Source organism: Myotis nattereri (genome assembly GCF_964212035.1).
Source record: "Myotis nattereri genome assembly, chromosome: 2".
Classification (NCBI taxonomy): Eukaryota; Metazoa; Chordata; class Mammalia; order Chiroptera; family Vespertilionidae; genus Myotis; species Myotis nattereri.
This window is the reverse complement of record NC_138076.1, coordinates 94,081,520-94,102,063: the sequence shown is the minus strand read 5'-3', so window position 1 is coordinate 94,102,063 and position 20,544 is coordinate 94,081,520. Positions and strand designations below refer to the sequence as shown.

The 20,544-nt window shown below is 39.1% G+C and overlaps 1 protein-coding gene across 1 annotated transcript in view; it reads left to right on the top strand.

Annotated features, from left to right (window-relative positions):
* Nucleotides 1-20,544, top strand: part of LCP1 (lymphocyte cytosolic protein 1) — a 66,172-nt gene that overhangs the window by 2,850 nt on the left and 42,778 nt on the right. The window contains exon 2 of the mRNA XM_081084950.1: nt 19,325-19,412. Within this exon, the coding sequence (XP_080941076.1) occupies nt 19,349-19,412 (64 nt within the window). The 5' untranslated portion in view covers nt 19,325-19,348. The remainder of the gene's footprint in view (nt 1-19,324; nt 19,413-20,544) is intronic.

Below are 20,544 nucleotides of genomic sequence, written 5' to 3'. Positions count from 1 at the left end.
ACAAGTATTTTTTCTCAACTCCTTAGATATTCCTCGGAGCCTTTTCTTTGATTTCACTTATTAACTTAATATTTACTGAGTTTCTCCAGTGATTACTATGAAAGGAGATACAGTAATAATATATTTTGCATTCTACCTTGCTTCCTTCTTGCCAAAGCACTATTCTTTATTTTGGCCTCAAAGCACTAAACAGACATTGACTTCAAGGAATCTAAGAAATTGTTCGATGACCATTGAAAACAGGCAAAATTATAATCTCATTATCTTAGTCTAAATATATTCATTGAGCTAAAACTTGGCTACCCTTACCAAACTATGTACTTGATAATGAGCTTCTTTGATGACAAAGAGCAAAAGACTGTATATCATTAACTTTTACTTAGTCACTTTAGATTATTCTCAGAAAATTCTCAAGTCAATTTCTCTTTATTTCCTAAAGAGAAGTCAGCCTCTGTGTGTATAGGCAATATACCAAACAAATTTTAAAATCAGGTTAGATAAAATAAATTAATAAATTTTCTTATAAGCTTATAGTTATGAATTAAAAATTTTTTGAAGTAAGATTATAAAGGCATTGGACTTTATGACTAATAGCAGATTTTATAGCAGAGTGACATTTAGATTAATCTAATGGTCTTCCTAGTGTTCTTTTGTGTGCTAGTTTCTCTATCAATAAAATAATGCTATTCCATCTGCATGTTGAACCCTACAGAAATAAAAATTAGAATTAAAGTTCACCAAAATATAAAACTAATTAGTGTTGGCAGATTTCAAGATGTTCAAGTTTCCCCATTTTGGTAGATGACAGTGTACTTCTCAAATAAAAAGTGTTGCAGTTTCACATTGTTTTCATTTTGAAGTTCTACAAGTAACCACCTGATTAGATGTTCATCTTCATGGGCATCTCCATACAGCTGCTATAACTGCTGGCTCCCAGATGGCATCTCCAGATTGCTTCCCTCAGTTTCCTCCTGATTCAACTTCCTTATACTGTGCTATTGACTGTTCCTCTTGTTTTGGTTTGTCAATTTCAGTCATTACATAGTCTTCCCTGTAATTTCATAATCACTCCATCTTGTAAGATACCACAAACAGCAGAGATGGGAAAAATACTTTCAATTTATCAGCTTAATAGCAGCTAATACTTATGTACTACTACTCACTTTAAATTGAGTATTTTGTGAGCATTTTAACCATCTTAATGCATGTAGTCATCACAACAACCCAAGATTACTCAATTCATTCAAATATGTATTTGATTAATTTTCTACAGTTGAATCAATTTTGTATTAACTGCAGAATTCTAGGGGAAACCTCCTGGAGTAAACAGGCAATAGACCATGGCACTTTTTACACTTACGCCCTCAAGCTGAACTTAAATAATCATAATTTATCCCAAATAAATACATCTGTATTATAATTGCTTTTATTAAACAGTGGACTTTATCATCATCATCACCATTTATTTAGCCCCTCTATGCACTTGACTGAGTATTTGGTTTTTGCCAATTTATTGACTGCTGCCTGAGTCACAAAACATAATCTCTACCCTCAAAAACTTTATTATCAGTCTTGGAAGATTAGAATACTTTTAGTAAAGTGGTACATTTTCTAGTTGTTGACTGATAGAAATAAGTTAAACAATTTATATTTAGACCCAAATACACTTGTCTATCTATAATAATAAAAGCATAATATGCTAATTAGACCAGACAGGCGAACAACTTTCAGGAAGAAGCCAGGGCTGCAAGGGTTGAGGCAAACCACTGCTGCTGTGAGGGCCGAGTCCCTTGCATGAATTTCGAGCACCGAGCCTCTAGTAATTATATAATAATGGCCAAATACAAGTATTCTAAAAACTACAAAGAATGAAAGATTATTTTAATTGTTAGTTGAGGAATAGAGGTAAAAATCCCACTTACTGAGTTAAAATAAGGTTTGCTCAACTTCAGAGTCCTGCCTGCATCATCCCCAGTTGCAAGTAAGTTATAAGGAGGCTTGTTTCTCAAATATGGTTGGTTGTTTTTTCTGGTGGAAAGAAAAGCTAGCATGTGGAATTAAGGAACTAGCAAAGCCACCATTCTTATTCTTTGGTTGCAGCATTGATTCTTGTTTTAGTCCAGTTCCAGTTATATGGATGGATGGATGGATGGATGGATGGATGGTCTCTCTCTCTCTCTCTCTCTCTTTCACACACACACACACACACACACACACACACACACACACACACATCTTGACTGGCTGAGCTAAAATGAAAAAGAGATTATGTTCTCCACAGGCAGAAAAACCAAAACACCAAATTCAGTAGGCAAATTAATTATGCATGTGAATTGCTATCTCCCAGATAATTTGTTTTCCCTTTTTCTCTGGTTGCACTTTCCTGAAGGAAGTGAATTAATGGAATAATTACTTTGCACTTAAATAATACCCTACATTTTGATCCCTGTCTTGTAGTTATCACTAAAATTTATCCAAACTGTGTATCCAAATGTATGAAGAGGTGCACAAATGTATTTGTATAAAATTTGCATCTTCTCCCTTTTTGCTCAGGCTAAATTTTAAATTAGAACTACATCTTTGTTAGCCTCAGGTGTAGCATTTTAAAATGTGGATCCTTGGTACCTCCTTGGCATTATCAGCTCACATTTCCTTCACCAGGGGGGCCAGATTAAAAAGAGTAGAACAGACATTCCTTATGGAAAAAGCTATGTAATAGTGCAAAGTGAAAGTTAAAAAAATGAGAAACAAGTAGGCAGTGTTATATTATTATATTATTATTTCATTATCTAAAAAATGTGAAATGAACTTTCCCTGTCATTTCCAATGCTTTATAAACATTTAAAAATCTTTCCCTTTGGATAGGTGGGATATTATAGGCAACCTTGGGGAGTGTTTCAGATATTTTTTTCTTCCCTCAGTGTATTTCAAGTTGAGGTTTTTCATCAAAATATTCCTGATTCTCTGTTTCTTTCTTGTGATCACAGAAAAAGGCAATTGCAACACAATCTATCGGGTGGTCATATACAAAGGTGGACAATAGTAGGTTTACAGTTGTGAGTACTCAAAACACAATTTATTCTTGTATTTTTATTTATTAATTATTGTATTATTTATGTGTATTACAACTATAAACTTACTTTTGCCCAACCCTGTATAATGTATATAATATGTAATGTATGTAATATATGTAGTCAGTTTTTTAAAGTATATTTTTATTGATTTCAGAGTGGAAAGGAGAGGGAGAGAGATAGAAATATCAATGATGAAAAAGGATCATCAATCAGCTGCCTCCTACATGCCCCCTACTGGGGATTGAGCCCCAAAACTGGGCATATGCCCTGTCCGGGAACTAAACTGTGACCTCCTGGTTCATAGGTTGACGCTCAACCACTGAGCCACACCAGTCAGGCATAATGTCAGTTTTCTTAAAGCTGTGAGTCTGAGTGTGTGTCTGCAATTTCCATTCATGAAACAAATAGATATGGTATAAATAAGAGATCAAATTTGGAGGCAAATTTAGATTCATGTTCTAGCCTTTTACTATATGCGGAGTCTGAGCATATGCCTTAAGCCTTTGGAAGCTCAGTTTCCTCTATAAAATAAGGGAAAGTCCTATCTATTTCCCAGGTCTGTTCTTGGTTTAATTTTCCCCTTGATTTCATTACCCATTTTATCAATCTATGTGTATATTTCACTCTTCTATACTCGCCATCCCTGCTGACTCATTGAGTCCTTGCTATTTGCTAAGCACTTAATATATGTTAGTCTTATATTTCCATATAAAAGCTGCATAAGGTTGGTGATATCATCATCTTATAATAGATGACCAAACTAAGGTTTAGGGAGGGTCAAGTCCAATGTAAGTGCCAGAGCAAAGATTTATACCTTGCCTTTTCCCATTATATATTCAGTTTTTTAAAGGTGCAAACACATGAATTTAAATGACATTGTCTCTTCTAAATTCATCCAGTAACTGCTTTCTAATAAGTCTAAATATTCCTTTCTGTGATTGACTATTGGATAATTATTCCTAATGTCACATTTCCCAACTCTACTTTTGATGGGTTTTCTGATATACCAAACATATTTTTTAAAATATATTTTATTGATTTTTTACAGAGAGTAAGGGAGAGAGATAGAGAGTTAGAAACATCAATGAGAAACATCAATCAGCTGCCTCCTGCGCACCCCCTACTGGGGATGAGCCCTCAACCAAGGTACATGCCCTTGACCGGAATTGAATCTGGGACCCTTCAGTCCGCAGGCCGATGCTCTATCCACTGAGCCAAACCGGTTAGGGCTACCAAACATATTTTAAAAACAAGCAAATAAATGCTTGATGATTTTATGATACAAATGCCTTAAAACTAGGGTTATGAAGGTATTAGACTATTTAGTTATTTAAATTTTTGACCAAAAAATGTTATCGCACATTCCATTGTAAGTTGTTATTGGTAATACTTGCCAATCAAACTGTGGCTTCAAACAAAGTGAAGGTAAGTATAGCCCATCAAATTAAAATTTTCTGCCTCAGTTTATCCATAACTCCTCATTTTGTTGTGTGTTTTTTTTTTCTGTGAATGAGCTTATCATTAGAGATTCTCAAAGTACTACTCCAAGGAGCCTATAGAAAATGAGGTCACATTATTAAGAATAAATAGAAGCTTCTGCTGTCATTGCTAATATACAAACATTGCTGCACATTGTTTCAGTGGTTTTCTAGCTCAAACTACAATAGAGAAAATGCCTGGAGAGTTAGGAAGTGAAGAGCAGATAGATGTAGAGCAAAGGCTAACAGAATCAGTCCCTGAGCACTGGTGCACCCAAGAGAGGAGACCTTATTGCCCCATGGTTCTCATCACAGATATCCAAAGATCTCTTTTCTCTTCATGACTCATAATGGATGTGGTCAGGCTTTTCTTAACGTTGCTGTAATTTCCCCCCTCTGGCTATACTTTCTCAACTTTTAGAAGGTAGTTTCCACCATCAGTATATTAGGTAAGCTTAAGTCCAGAGCCCCTTGACCACTCAACATGAGATCAACCAATACCAATACTGCTGGCTTCTAGTTGGCATCATCTACCAATTGTTCAATATCTTTTTGAGACTCACTTCTAGGATTCGTTATGAGAAACTTGGCACCAGAGCCCAAACAAGCCAAGCTAAAAACATTTGAAGATAGAGCACAGATATGAAATCAAAATTTATGTCTCCCACAAACTCATAACACACATGTAATTGCGGATTTTAGATGGTGATGCTACATAATATTTCATACAATTTATAGTGGAAATTGGGTTTGTTCCCTAAGATTATTTTGTAAAAGTTCTAGTTCTTTATGTTTCCCTCCCTCCCTTCCTGTTTCCCTTCCTTCCTTCTTTTGCCAAGCACAGTTTTGTGCAATTTAACACTTTATCTTATCTAATTCTAACAACCCTGTGGACTGAGCACTATAGTTGGATTATTAATGTTCTCCTTTTACCTGTGAAGAAATTAAAGTTCAGAAAATTGAAGTAACATGTAAAAAACACACAGCAAGAAGCAGTTGCACTAGAAAATCCAATTTTTTTACATACCATGTTCTTTCCTAGTTCATTTTATATATGTATATAAGCCTAATTTATAAAGGAAGGTAGGATCATTAGCATTCGGGTGAGGTTTGTGGGATGCCTGAAACGCCTTTCCACTGGCTTAGACTGGGAGGAAGGTCTTGACACATGAGGAAGAAGAAACTCCTCTTCTTCTCCTGTTCATCCATAGATCTAAGATATAAAGTGCATTTCGTTGGCTGTATATCTCAAGGGGCATTTTAATTCTTAGGTTGTTTAACGCTAATTTACTTCTGTTTTTCCCATACCAAGGCCAAACCAAGATTCAGAGAATCTACTTCTCTTTTCAAACTAGTCACTGACTCACTTTGAGACTTTGAGGAGAAACTTCACTTTTCAGGGCCCACACTTTCTCATTTTATATAATAAAACCCTAATATGCAAATCGACAGAATGACAGAACGACCAGCCGCTATGATGCACACTGACCACCAGGGGTCAGACACTCATTGAGCATCTGCCCCCTGAAAGGGAGGTGACTGGCAGCAGCGACTGGGGGACGGGGCCAGCCAGTGAGTGCCCTGCTGGTTGCCTCCCACAAACCAGCAGTCAGACATCCCCTGAGAACACAGACTGGGCTGAGGGACACCTCCCCCAACCCCTGCAGGAATTTCATGCACTGGGCCTCTAGTTTTCTAATATGTCCACTTCTCTCCTCATTTTTCAGGTCTGTATTTTCTAAATGGGAAGTGGTAATAAAAGGAGGAAGATATGTACATATGAACAAATAGACATGGCTTTTAGGCAGAATTATTTTGTTGTTTGAGGAAGATAAAGAGTGTTTTAACCAGTCAACTGCTACGCGTCCAAAACGGAAACCATCCCCATTTCTTCCATATGCGCTGGAATATTTACAAATTTAAGTTACCATAATTGTCTTTACAAACCCAGATATATCACTAACAAGTCTACTTTTAAAATTGGGCGACCAGACTTGATATGTGAGGTTTGCATCTATTGACATTAATGAATGTAAAAAGCATTGTAACTGAAGATATCAAAGAGAGGCTAAATCACCAAGGTTTCTCTTCTGGAAGTAAGAGCTAATGAGAAAGGAAACCACAATGCCACTTCTCCAAACTCTTCTGGAGTTTTACCTCCTGCATCCCTGGCCAGTCATGCTAAGCTCTCAAGAGCTCCCTTGGTGTGCTCTAGCCTGTTTCCTTACTTTGCAGGGATATTTTCTCTTACATGGAGAAATGGAGTGCCCTTCACCATTCTGTTTCTTTGGAAAACTCCTACTGGTTCTTTAAGAGGTAGCTTTCCCTTCTCTCCTCAGGCAGAGTTGAGCACTTCCTTCTCTGTGCTCCTAAAGCACCATGGTAAAAATACCTTTAAAGCAGCAGTTTTCAACTGTTTTTATCCCATGGCATGCATAAACTAGTTACTAAAATTAACTAGTTTCTTTTGCGGCACCCAAAAGAAATATTTTTTTGCTGATCTGACCAAAAAAATGTAATTTTTATTCATTCACACTGGTGGCTATTGTTGTGTTGGCTGTTGTCAATTTTTTATTTGACAACCTAAGGGAAAAAAGATATCTGTGCCCCTGACTAAGTAGTCAGGTATTGTATGTTTTAAAAAGTCTTGCAGCACACCAGTTGAAAATTGCTGCTTTAAAATATTCAGATTAGTGAAATATTTAAGTTGTGTAACCATTTTCATCCACAGGACTGTATGTCCCTCAAAAGCAAGGGTTGATGATTTGGATTACTTAGAGTGAAGATATCTTCATCTTTCTATCTCCACTATCTAGGAAAAGTCCAGCATTTGATTAAATGAGTGGATAAGAGATGTAGCAGCTACTAGTGGAGAGGATCTCTTTGTCCACCAGAGGTGGAGAACACAGGCAGGAGTGGTCAAGATCAAGCTCGATGGTGTTCATAGTCTTCTTTTTTAAAAAAAATATTTTTATTGATTTTTAGAGAGAGAGGAAGGGAAAGAGAGAGAGAGAAACATCAGTACAAGAGCAAAGCATGAATCAGCTGCCTCCTGCTCCTGCCCCTCACTTCCATCAGGGATCAAGCCCGCCACTGGGGCATGTGCCCTGATGGGGAATTAAACCAGCAAACTTTCAGTGGAGTACAGGATGACACACAACCAACTGAGCCACCTGGCCAGGGCCATATTCTTCTTAACTCTTCCCTCAAGGTGTTGAGGAACTGAAGAAAAGAAACATTTAAAATTTCTCAAAAGAGCTTAGGAAGAGCCCCAGTTGTAAGTAAAATCTTGCAGAAGTGGGTTTTATTAACTAACTTGAGGTCAGAGCTCAGTAGCCTGAGTAACCCTAAAGGAGAACAGAGAAATTTGAGATACAGAAATCCAATGGCCATAGGCACTAAGAAAGGTGCCACCAGCCAGGCCCACATCTGTGTTGGCCTGCAGTGGGCAGGCAGTATAGGTGTTGCCACCACTAGGCTCTGGCATAAGCAGGAAGCTTCCCCAGTTCATAGCAATGTGACCCTGGACCACCATTTTAAACCTCAGTTTCCTCATCTATAAAGAGGAAATCCTAATAATGCTCCATAGGATTATGGTGAGAATTAAATATGATCCTATATAATAAAACCCTAATATGCAAATCTACCAAAGATTGGAACCACCTGTGGAAAGACTGGTCGCTATGATGTGCACTGACCACCAGGGGGCAGACGCTCAATGCAGGAGCTGCCCCCTGGTGGTCAGTGTGCTCCCACAGGGGGCTTGCTGCCCAGCCAGAAGCCAGGCTCATGGCTGGTGAGCGCAGTGGCAGTGGCGGGAGCCTCTCCCACCTCAGCTGCAGGCGGGCGGTAAGGAGCGAAGGGTCCAGTACTGCAAGAGGGATGTCTGACTGCTGGCTTAGGAGGACATCTGCCAAGGGGTCCCGCACTGCAAGAGGTTGCAGGCCAGGCTGAGGAATGACCCCCTCCCCCCTCCCCCTCCCCCCCCCCCCTCCAGCGCACGAGTCTCATGCACCGGGCCTCTAGTAATGTATATAAAACATTTAGCATTGAGTACCATTCAGTAAACATTAGCTGGTCTTCTCATTTGTCCTTTAGCTATTGTTTCCTCTGACTCCAGTATAGATAGCCTTTCTACAGAAAGAATATGGATTAATCATCCTATATGAATAAGGACAAAGACTGATCTTTAAGCAATCTCCTTCTCATCTGTGGAAATCCAAGTCAAACGTCCCTTGTGGACGGCCATGCATGGCTGTCCAGGGAAGAGCTATTTCCCCCCTTTCTGTGGATCTAAAAAGTCCCCCTGTATTCCAGTGACTGGTGTCTCTCTCCCTTACTAAATAGTCAGGGTCACATCTTACCTTTGTGTCACCAGCATCTAACAGGTCCTGGCATATATGGGAGGTATTTGATGGATTTTTCTTAAAAGAAGAAATGTACAATATATGAATTGGCTTATGTCCAATTTAGACATAAGAATTTAGACATTTAGAATTTCCAGAGGATGAATTTCATAGTCCAGATAGTGATTTGTAAATTGCATTCAGATCAACTTGAGCACCCATTCCCAGTGATTACCTGGACACTGAGTTCATACATCCTGGCTTGGTTTTATCCTCCTTTCAGTCACTGCTCCATCTTCACAGTCCCTTTACTTCCACCTCAGCAGGACTCAGCTCAGAGTCTGACACTATGTCCTTAGAGACCCATTGCCAAGCATCACCGGCAGCCAACAGTGTCTACAGAAACCGCTTGAAGAAGCCCAGTCCCAGGCTGTATCACCTTGGCCAGAAATCTCAAGTCCTCCTCAGGGTGGGGCCAGGGTGCATTCCATGGCTAGTTTAAAGATTGCCTAAGGACACTTGCTGCTCTTTAGTCCCCATAACTATTTATCAGTCATTTCTCCAGCCAAGTGGTTTCATGTAAACTTGAAGCGTTCACTTGCCTTGTTCTAGGAGTTTGTACCTTTCAATGGGAGGGGTGTTATAAGTATGTACAACAAGAATATAATTATTAAACTCCTCAGGGAAGGTGACAATAGACTTGTAGGTCCCTGTATATCATTAGTTTATGGGTTGCTTTGTTCATGTCTACAACTCATTTCCTGAGCACCTGCTATATGCCAGGTAATGAGGAGACACTGTGCAGTGACTTACAGTTTGTGATCACATAATGTGCTGGAAGACATGGATATGGGCACAGGTGCCATGCTGCAGAGGTCTGAACCAGAGTTCAAAGGAGGAAGGGCTCACTGACCCCCACCCAACAGCCAGAAGACCAGAATGTCTGAACCCATGCTGATTATTTTTACAAGTCTGTGGGTGTGATTTTAGTATTCGCCTGTGAATTTGGCATTGTGTCTTTTGAAGTATTGTGCCTGAGGGTAAGTTATTTTAATGTGGTTTGATTTGGGTTGCTCAGGAAATTCAGAAGGCCATCATGCAAAGTTAAGAATTAATATACAGATGAATACAGGAGACATTAACCTTGCCTTGATCACTGTAAATTAGTGCCAATAGTATGTGCGTATAGATTTGGCGTATGTTGTTTGTAGCCTGGACCTAAACAACACCTTCTCAATACCTAGCTTCAGTTTTTCTTCATATACAAGAAACATACATGAAATTATATTCATAAGCTATATGAAATCATGAGAGAATTATACTTATTTATATGTTGAGCAGGTCTTAAAGAATAGCACTTCCTATTAGACTTGAAAACTTATTATCAAGGACAGAGAAGAAATGAGGAGACCTGAATTCCAGTCCCAATGAGGTCTGTGACACTAGGCACATCCTTTAGCTTGGTTGTTATTTCACTCTTCTGTGACAGAAGAAAAGTGTCCAGACAGATAATCTCTGAGGTCCCTTCACCTCTACATTCTATGACTCTGTTATTCTTACACTATCACTTAAAGAACGTGGCACAGACCCAGAATATAGCAAAGAAAACTATTACAGATTTGGAAAGTAAGCCTCCAAAACCAGGTTAAAAGAAATTTTTAGAAGCCCTGTGGCAGTCATCAAGGCATGTGACAGAATTTTTATGAATTGAACAGCTTCTATTATTCCCTCTGAGAATAGCCCAAGACAGAGGGAGCTTGAATTGTATCAGAATAGATTTAGGTTACAGAGTAGGGATATGAGACACCAGAGAGGTGTAGAGTTTCTGTATTTGGATATTTTTAAGAAAATAGTGGATGGTTTTCTTTCTGGGACAGTTTGCATACAGTCTTGCTTAGAAACTAGGAGGGAATTGCATCAGCATGCTGTATGTAGCGACATCCCAGAAGCTGCTCCAGTAACCTTACTGAGCTGTGCTGAGCAGCTGAGCAGTGGCCATCTGCTTCGGTCAGTGAGAAGAATGCATGTGAACTGAGCTTTACCTGCTGATGAGGTAAGAGCAGGAGCCAGGCGGGGATGGTAGATGTTGGGTGTATTTCAGAGGAGGCACCTCCCGGAGAAGGGCCAAGGCCACAACTCCTGAAAGCCCCTGCCCCTGTTTCTGGGCTCATTTGAAATACACCATAGCCAGACTCTAGCTTGTGCAAACACTTGCCAAGTAGTGAATAGACTTTTGGAATTTTTTAATTGGAAGGGATTTCATCTCTCAATTTACAGATGAGGAAATGAGGCCCAGAGAGGCAAAATGGAGTCTGATGTTACACAGGTGGTAGCCTAGGTCTCCCAACCCACAAGTCCGTCACTTTCTCCCAGTCCCTGCTGGATATTTCAGTTAAGGTGTCCTTGGAGATGTACAAGTGTATAAGTTCCCTAATGCCTTCATTGTGTGTACTGATTTAGATGTTTGATACTTTAATTTTTTGATAAGCTTTTGTGCTAATGTCTTACTCTTATCTAATATTTTCCCTTTAACCTTGTGTTTATCCTTTTTATTTATTCTTTTTTATCTTCATAACTTTTTTCAGTAAGTGAGCTGTAATCTCTGTGTCCCATTTGAAACTTTACCTGTAACTGTGGGCTCATGAAGTTCCAGCCTTTATAACTCTTATGCATTTGGCCAATTACCAGAGCAGTGCTCATGGGTGGAGTGAAAGAATGAATTTATGAACAAATGAGTGACATCTGGTATTGAAATAATTGTGTAATAGTGGATAATCAACTAGTCCATATTCAAAGTCAGCTTTTTTAAAAGATCCAGGGATACTCTGAGCTTTCAATAGAAGAAAGTCTGGATCTCAAAGTCCTGGTGAAATGAAGGGTAGCTGTGGAGTTTCAAGACATTAACAATAGGAGTATTATCATTTACAGTGAAGATACCAGTGAAGAGAGATACCAAGGCAATGAGGGCCTCCCCAGCCTGCAGCCTGGAGTATTCCTTTTGCTTGCAAAAGGTTTGTTTTGTATCACATTCTTCATAGAAAACAGAGGAGTTGGTGGTATGTTGGGTGAGAGGAGAGAGGCTGTGGCACTCCTTAGCTGGTGACAGGGCTGGGCTCTGTGTGCTGTGCTATATACAGCTTCAGAAGTCCCTCAATGCAGTGATCAAGGCACAATGGCCCCCAGAGTAACATTAGGCACATCAGGTTTGGAGCAATCTGGATTGTTGGCTTCCCATGACTGTTTACACGGCCCAAGATAATGAGAGAAAAGGGCCACTGAGTCTGTGCTGTGAATAGCCTTCCTTGGCCTTGCTCCTCTCCCTTTGAGACTGAAGAGACAAGAATTCTGTACTCTGAAGCAGCCCCTGGAAGAATCAGTGAATATGCAGGGATAAAAAGATAATATGAAGGAAATTTTGACTTGACAAAATAATTCATAAGAGCCCTTTAAGTGGTTATTTGTATTTGAAACCATTTATAATTATTTGGTTTCTTTTAAAAAGTCATTTTAAAAATACATTTCAGAATCATCTTTTATGGAAAGTTTTGATATATCTGTTATCTATAGGCAAGTGGCAAGAATATATGGTAAATTACTCATAGTTAGACCCCTCTAAAATGGTCTATGTTGTGAAATGAAGGGAACAGGAATAGGTGGAAGTAAAGCTCCTTTGTTATCTAAGTTTCTAAAAAACTTACAGGTCTTTTATTTTGTGTTGAAGTCCTATGTACTTTATGTTTTACTTCTTTCGTCATCATAGTCTTACTCTAGAGATTCCAATATTGATCATGTTCTAGACTGCATGTTGTTTTGGCTTACTCACTGTTCACTGAGGTGTTCGGAAGTGGTACAATTCCCCCTGGATACACACTGATATTATTGAGATAAAGGCAGGAATTTAGGTCCTGAGTTTCCAGTTTGACTTTACTCACTGTGTCAAGTTGCAGGAAAAGTAGGGCACATTCAAAAGAGTCCCTTGGCAATGTGATGCCAGGTTACAAGTGCATCCCTGGTCCTGGCAGTTATATAATTGAGCATCAATATATTGAATCAAAGCACTGACCAGCACAGCACTATCACCTTTCAGAAACAATTCCATCACATGAGCATTTCTCTCTGGATAGGTCACCTTCTATAATTCTTTCTGCTTCTTTTCATTATTTGTTTTCTCTTCTCAGAGATAATTCAGCTTACAGTTTTACATTTATTTTACAGAACATATTTCCTCTTGTAAATTCTATAGCACTGCATTCTATAGTAAGAACCTGCAAATAGTTTCTATATTCAGACTTCAGGAATTTGAGTCAGGTGCTTTTATCATAAGACATCATTCTCAGAAATTTGCTTTCATTACCAATTGGAAAATACCAGCCTCCTTTAAGTAGGGACTCAAAACTTACCAACTTAAAGAAATGAATAGGTTTTGTCACTTTTGCCATTTGAGGGGTTATTTGATGTTCTTATGACATCCAATAATCTTATAACAATGAACAACCAGTGCTTTATTTGGCCAAATGTCATGGATTTCTATAACTATTGACTTAATAAATTTAATTGCTCACAGGAAAACTAGCAGCCAGATGTGACTTAGAGAGTGGGTTAAGATTTTTCTTCTTAGATTTTGTGTTGAAGATCCTATTGTATGTTTCACTTCTTTAGTTTTGGGCAGTGATTCAAAAATTCATTTCCAAAATTCACCACTGATTTAAAAGAGACCTTAAAATGGTTCCAGGCCAGACATAGTCAGATGATGCAGTCATTAAAAAAGGTCACACTTCCTGCAGGAATAGTAGAGCAGTGCTGAAGAAATGGCTCTTGGAAGACACATGCCTTTTCATTTTTTTCAGGCTCCAAATGCTTCAGCAAGTCCCATTACTATAATGACCTCGCTAGAGTCTGCTGCCAATATGGTGGCCATAATTTGCAAACTGAAACACTCACCAATTGTCTATGAATTTTACCAACATTATTATAACTCATACCTTCAAATATGTATGCATTAGAATGGGTGTATTTTTTCCAGGCTAACACATTAATAGACTATGTAAAGTACCTAATATTTGATTCTAACCCCAGTAATGTCCTTCTTAGAAATGGTCTGGTCTGCATGTTAAAGACGTTGTCCTCCTGTTTCTCTACTTTGTGAAAATGCTGCTATTTGCACACCCAGTTCAATCATTTCTCAGTTATGTCTGTAATGGCCCTTTTACTAGTAATGGTCCCTCCATCCTTTTGCTGCTCTTTTCACCAGCAACTGCATTGACCTGGCATTGCTTTAAGAACTTGTACATAGACAAAGCATTTTATCTCATTTGGACCTTCAGGCTCCTTATCTATAAAACTAGAGGCCCGGTGCACAAAATTCGTGCACTGGGGGGCAGGGGGAGTCCCTCAGCCCAGCCTGCACCCTCTCCAATCTGGGACCCCTTGAGGGATGTCCAACTGCCCGTTTAGGCCCGATCCCTGTGGGAGTCGGACATCCTTCTCACAATCCAGGACTGCTGGCTCCCAACCACTCGCCTGCCTGCCTGCCTGATTGCTCCTAACTGCTTCTGCCTGCCAGCCTGATCATCCCCTAACCACTCCCCTGCCAGCCTGATCGATGCTTAACTGTTCCCTGCTGGCCAGATCACCCCCAACTGCTCTCCCTGCAGGCCTGGTTGCCCCCACTGCCCTTTCCTGCTGGCCTGATCACTCCCAACTGCCTTCCCCTGCTGGCCTGGTTGCCCCAAGCTGCCCTTTCCTGCTGGCCTGATCACCCCTAACTGCCCTCCGCTGCTGGCCTATTTGCCCACAACTTCCCTCCCCTGCAGGCCATCTTGTGGTGGCCATCTTTGACCATATGGGGATGGCTATCTTGTGTGTTGGAGTGATGGTCAATTTGCATACTGGTCATGACTAATTAGCATATCCAGTCATGACTGTGAGGGTGTTGTGACCAATTTGCATATTACCCTTTTATTAGTATAGATTATTCCTTAGACTACTTCTGTCTCTAAAAGTTGGGTTGTGTTTCCAAGACTTTCTGCTCATTCTGATGGTAAAGGCAACTTCTCTATTTGTGTTTGAGCCCAACAAACAACAAACAGTATCATAGTAACTTAGGCTGCTGATTATTCATTCTCCAATTCACCTTTTAAGCTATTTCAATCTACTCTCTTTTCCTTTAGTTATTAAATCACTGATGCGTTTTAGATTTTTAAAATTTGCAGGCTGTCTCACTGTATGGCTTCTCTGAGCAGAACCTATTTATAAATCTATTTGTAAAATGTGATTATTCAGATGCTTAGATTTTTCATCTTTACCTACCTGGCATGGCTTAAAAAGCATTATTTTACATGGATTTAAAATAATGCTTTTTTTCTCTTTCTAGGTCTTTTATTTGAATTGGGTGATGAAATTTTTAGGCTAAAATGGTTTTCTACTTTTTCACAATAGCATGATCTTATTTTTTTTCCACCTCAAAATGTAAGTCTTTTCTTCGTTGGCCCTGCTCTTGACCCTTAAATGTATTCTCATTTCTTGTACTTCTGCCTTTTCTTGTGTTTCTCCCCAGTCTCTTATAGTGGTCTAAAATCTACAACTCTTATGTCAAAGGATAGGGCCAAGTTTCAATTTAGAGATCCCCTTCATTCTCTTTACTTTTCACATTGTTTCATGCTTTCCAGGTAATTAGGTCATTGTAGACATGCCTCACCTGAAATGAAGAACAGCGCCTTGCTTATAGTAGGCTTTCATTAAATATTTGTTAAGTGGATGAATTTATTTCATAATCTTATGAACATTCATGAACCAAGAGATGTTAAGACACCTAAAGCCTAGAAATTAGGGCTGGCCAGCTCTAGCACTTTAGGCCAGATTTTACCAAAAACCTTGTTAAAATATGATGGGGGAGAGCCTTCTCTTAATACATACATAGAGTTTTGGTAGAGAGTATAAAAGAGAATCAAGCCAAATTAGTCACCAGAATTTAGTAAAGTGTACAAAGTTATATACTAATTTCTTAAAACAGAAGCCTTGATTTCTGTTTTAATACATGAAAGCAAAAGCTTCCCAAGTTAAAATACTTAGATATGTTTTCTGTATTACAGTTATTTTTAATCTTCCATGGGTTATACATATTAAAGGTACTTAATGAAAAATTCAGAGTGAATGAATGGATGGATGGAATGAGTGTCTAACAGAAATGTGAAGGCATTGAACCTGAATAGACATCATGGGAGAGGAGAAAAAATTGAGAGTTGGAATCCTGGCTGCTCTTCTACCTACCTGTGTAATCTGGGATAATGTACCTTAATTTCTCTGAGCTTCTGCTTCCTGCCCTAAAAAATGAGAATATATATACTTATGCCACTAGCCTTCATTGATGGAAGTTATAAAAAAAAAAAAAACAAAAAAAACCACAAAACTGTGTTTACTACATCCCCCAAGTGTCTTCATTTTGAGACCTGGATAATGGTATTATCAATCTTACTTCTGCAGCCCTAGGAAAATTGGTTTGTCTCATATAAATAGAGTAAATTATGTAATTGATGATGTTTTCTTTTTTGCATTAATTTCTGAAGAACATGGAACTAGATTTTCAGCCCACTTCTGGCAAAATATGCAGTCCTAACCATGTATTTGAAGTATTAACACTCTTCCCTGCCAACATCATATTTCTCCTCACAGATTACATAATCTTATTGGCTTAGTTCTCAAATTTGGATATATCCTCGTAACTTGGCTCAAATTTTTTTTTGAAACAAGATGGTGAAAAAGAAGGAAGAAAGAAAAAAAATACAGGAGGGAGGTAGATAGAGAGACAGGTAGACAAAAAGGAAGAAAGAGAATTGAAGAGAAGATAAGGCAGTCAGATAGCCAGGCCCTACCTCTGAGGGTTATCATGATGTATAAATGAGATTGTGTTTGCTTATACAGTTAAGGCCTCAACATTTTCTATTATCCTTCTGAGAGCCCAATGGGCCAAGGCCTTTTTAAATAGATAAGGTAAATAATAATAAAATTAATTTTTATTGATAGTAAAATATATGTTCAAGGAATTTTAAAAATAACTATCTATATATCTATAATAATAAAAGCATAATATGCTAATTAGACCAGACATCCTTCCAGATGACCTTCCAGATGAAGCCAGGTTTGCAAGGGAAGCCCAGGTCCTGGGTGCCTGTCGGCTGCCAGAGGGAAGCCCGGGTCCTGGGTGCCAGAGGGAAGCCAGTGCCGGCAGCCGGGGAAGGAAGGCCTACTCTTGCACGAATTTCGTGCATCTGACCTCTAGTATCCTATATAATAAAGAGGTAATATGCAAATTGACTGTCACACCCTCGCACAAGATGGCCACCACAAGGTGGCCGGCAGAGAAGGGCAGTTGTGGGCGATCAGGTCAGCAGGGGAAAGCAGTTGGGGCGACCAGGCCTGCAGAGGAGGGTAGTTGGGGGCAATCGGACCGGCAGGGAAGCACTTAGACATCAATCAGCCTGACAGGGGAGTGGTTATGGGGTGATCAGACTGGCAGGCAGAAGTGGTTAGGGGCAATCTGGCAGGCAGACAGGCGAGTGGTTGGGAGTCAGCAGTTCCGGATTATGAGAGGGATGTCTGACTGCTGGTTTAGGCCTGATCTCACAGGGATTGGGCCTAAACCAGCAGTCGGACGTGCCCTGAGGGGTCCCAGATTGGAGAGGGTGCAGGCTGGGCTGAAGGATACCCCCTCCCCAGTGCACAAATTTCGTGCACCAGGCCTCTAGAGTGTGTGTGTGTGTGTGTGTGTGTGTGTGTGTGTGTGTATTTAATTCCACAATTTTTAAATGATTCTCCCTGGAGTTTCCACTGGTACATATGGTGACAAGGAGGTGGGATAGTGGAGGCAGGAGAACATTTGGGGTTTTTTCAACCAAAGGCTCCTAGAATTGGTCTTATGGTTTTGTTTTCATTTGTTCACTTTTATTTACATGTAAAGTTTCTGTTAACAAAGGATCACATAGGGAAACAAACATTTGAAAGCACTGATATATGTACATGACAGGATAGTAAGTTGGTGAATTATGGATGTGGATTTACAAAATTAAGCATAATGCATTTTTGGCCTGCAGATTTAAGTGTTGAAATTGTCTGCATTTTTGTGTGCTTGTTGGTTGCCACTAGGAACAAGTACAGCATTATAGAATAATGTAAAAATGTAGAAAAGGAAATCAATTTAAAACATCCTGTCACAAATTTAAAATATTTTTAAAAGTCAGTAGTTTCACTAACATGCCCAAAATATAATTATATAAATATCCCATCCTCCACACTCCCACCCACCCCACCAGGAAATCCAGTAAGATTTAGTGAAAGTCTTATTTGAAACATACTGGTGTGGATTAGCTAAGGGCATTATATTCTCCAATATAATCCATTTTATGTTTCATTCTTTTTCTACCCACCCAAGGCAGCAATAATGCACAGGTAAAGAGAAGTAACTCTAGCACTGGCATTACATTTCTCAGCAAAACTAGCCTTTCTGAGAAGAGAACACCTAAAAGCCCCTCAGATTCCCATATATTGATTATTAGTCAAATTTTCTTTCTTTTTCTCTAAATGTTTATAGAACTTTGATAACATCCTTGTAAGTTATAAAATGTATCTGTTGTGCTGGTCAAATATATTAATTTTAAATATGAACATGACAATGTGTCTAAAAGACATCTAGATAAAAGTTAAGTGGGTTTTTTTTTTTTTTACTTGTATATTGCTGTGTGGCAAACTACTCCAAAGTTTAGTGATTTAAAACAATCATGTTATCATCTCTTTTGACTCTGTTGGTTTAATGGGCACAGCTGGGTGATTCTTCAGCTCCATATGATGTTAACTAGATTATGGACACCTGGGGGCTCAAGTGGGCTGAAACATCCAGAATGGCCTAGTCAGGTGGCTTGCAGTTGGAACTGCCTGTCAGCTGGAGGCACAGCAGGAACTGCTAACCAGAGCATCCAGTTCCCCTTCATTGGCTTCTTTGTGTGACTTGGACATCTCACTGCATGGCAGTGCGAGGGAACATCCCAAGAATGAGAATTCCAAAAGGAAGAAAGCAGAAGTTTCTAATTGAGACAGATTTTCTAGCCTTCTAAATGGTCAAAGCAGTCACAGGATCAGGCCAGGTTCCAGGGGAGGGAAATCAGCTCTGCTCCTAATGTAAGCAGCAGTACATAATAGGGAGAGGAGAGACTGGTGAGAGCCATCTTCGGGCACCACCATATGGAAGGTTAGAAAACAACAACAAGGAAAAAAAGAAAAACTATTTCTTACACTTTTGAAAGATAGTTATAAATCATGAGGGATGCAGAGAAATAGTTCTTCACTTAATAAATGGAAATTGCTTTTTAAAGAAATTGGCACACTAAGAATTAACATGCACAACAGTCATTCCTTATGTTCTTCCCCTCTGCAGATCTATTGCCTAAAGCAATAAAAAATGGCCAGAGGATCAGTGTCTGATGAAGAAATGATGGAGCTCAGAGAAGCTTTTGCCAAAGTTGGTGAGTAGATCTGGTACCTCAAGTGGCACAATTCTCTTCTTTATTGACTTCAGGACAGATTCATTGAAATGGTAAAATGAAAAAAAAAAAAAGCAGAAGTAGCACAAATGTAATGGTATTGGTTAAAGGAGTTAGGGAATTTAATTCTGAAAGATATCTTTCAAGAAAATGCTTCTTTCTCTATCAAAACATGAAATATGGGCCCTTCTTTTTTAAAAAAATACATTTTATTGATTTTTCACAGAGAGGAAGGGAGAGGGATAGAGAGAAACATCGATGAGAGAGAAACATCAATCAGCTGCCTCCTGCACACCCCCTACTGGGGATGTGCCCGCAACCAAGGTACATGCACTTGACCGGAATCGAACCTGGGACCCTTGAGTCCACAGGCCGACGCTCTATCCATTGAGCCAAACCGGTTAGGGCTATGGGCCCTTTCTTACCTGTAGCTTTTCCTGGAAATGGCTCTTAAGTCTTATCTTTTTATTGCATCTACTTTCTTTGTTGTTATTGTTTTCTATGTGGTCTTTTGTATAATTTATTTATTTCATAATACTTTTTTATTATATCATCTTTATTTATTTTTTTACAAACCAAGCTTGACAATTTGGAAATCCCTTTGTAAAGTTTATAAAATAATGACTTCTAAATAAAGGCCTGGATTCACCAGCAGACCAAGCAATTATGTAAACAATTTCTGTTCACCAATATGGTTCCCTGTCATTGCATTTTCAAGTAAAATTTCTTCCATAAGGTGGGACAGCACTACATACGATGCATATCTTTGAAACGTTAGCTATCAGACATGGTAGGTTGCCAGGCACCTGACGCCCTAATGGCAAGGAAGATATCCTTTGTTATGTTTCTACTTCTGATTTACACTCAGAGGAGAGTCAACTGAAAGACAGAAGTGCTGCAGGGTCAATTGTATCCTTGTATCATTTCTCCTGCGTTCAGTGGTGTTTATTCTCTGAATTCTAATACTTTTTCTTACTCCTTATCTCTAAGCCTATGATTTATTATTATTTTCTCATCTGATTTTATTAGAGACCCTTTAGATTCTGTTGCCAGACTTCTATTTTGAAATTGTGACTTCTGAATGTTGAAAGTGATGTTAAGGAACATATCCAAT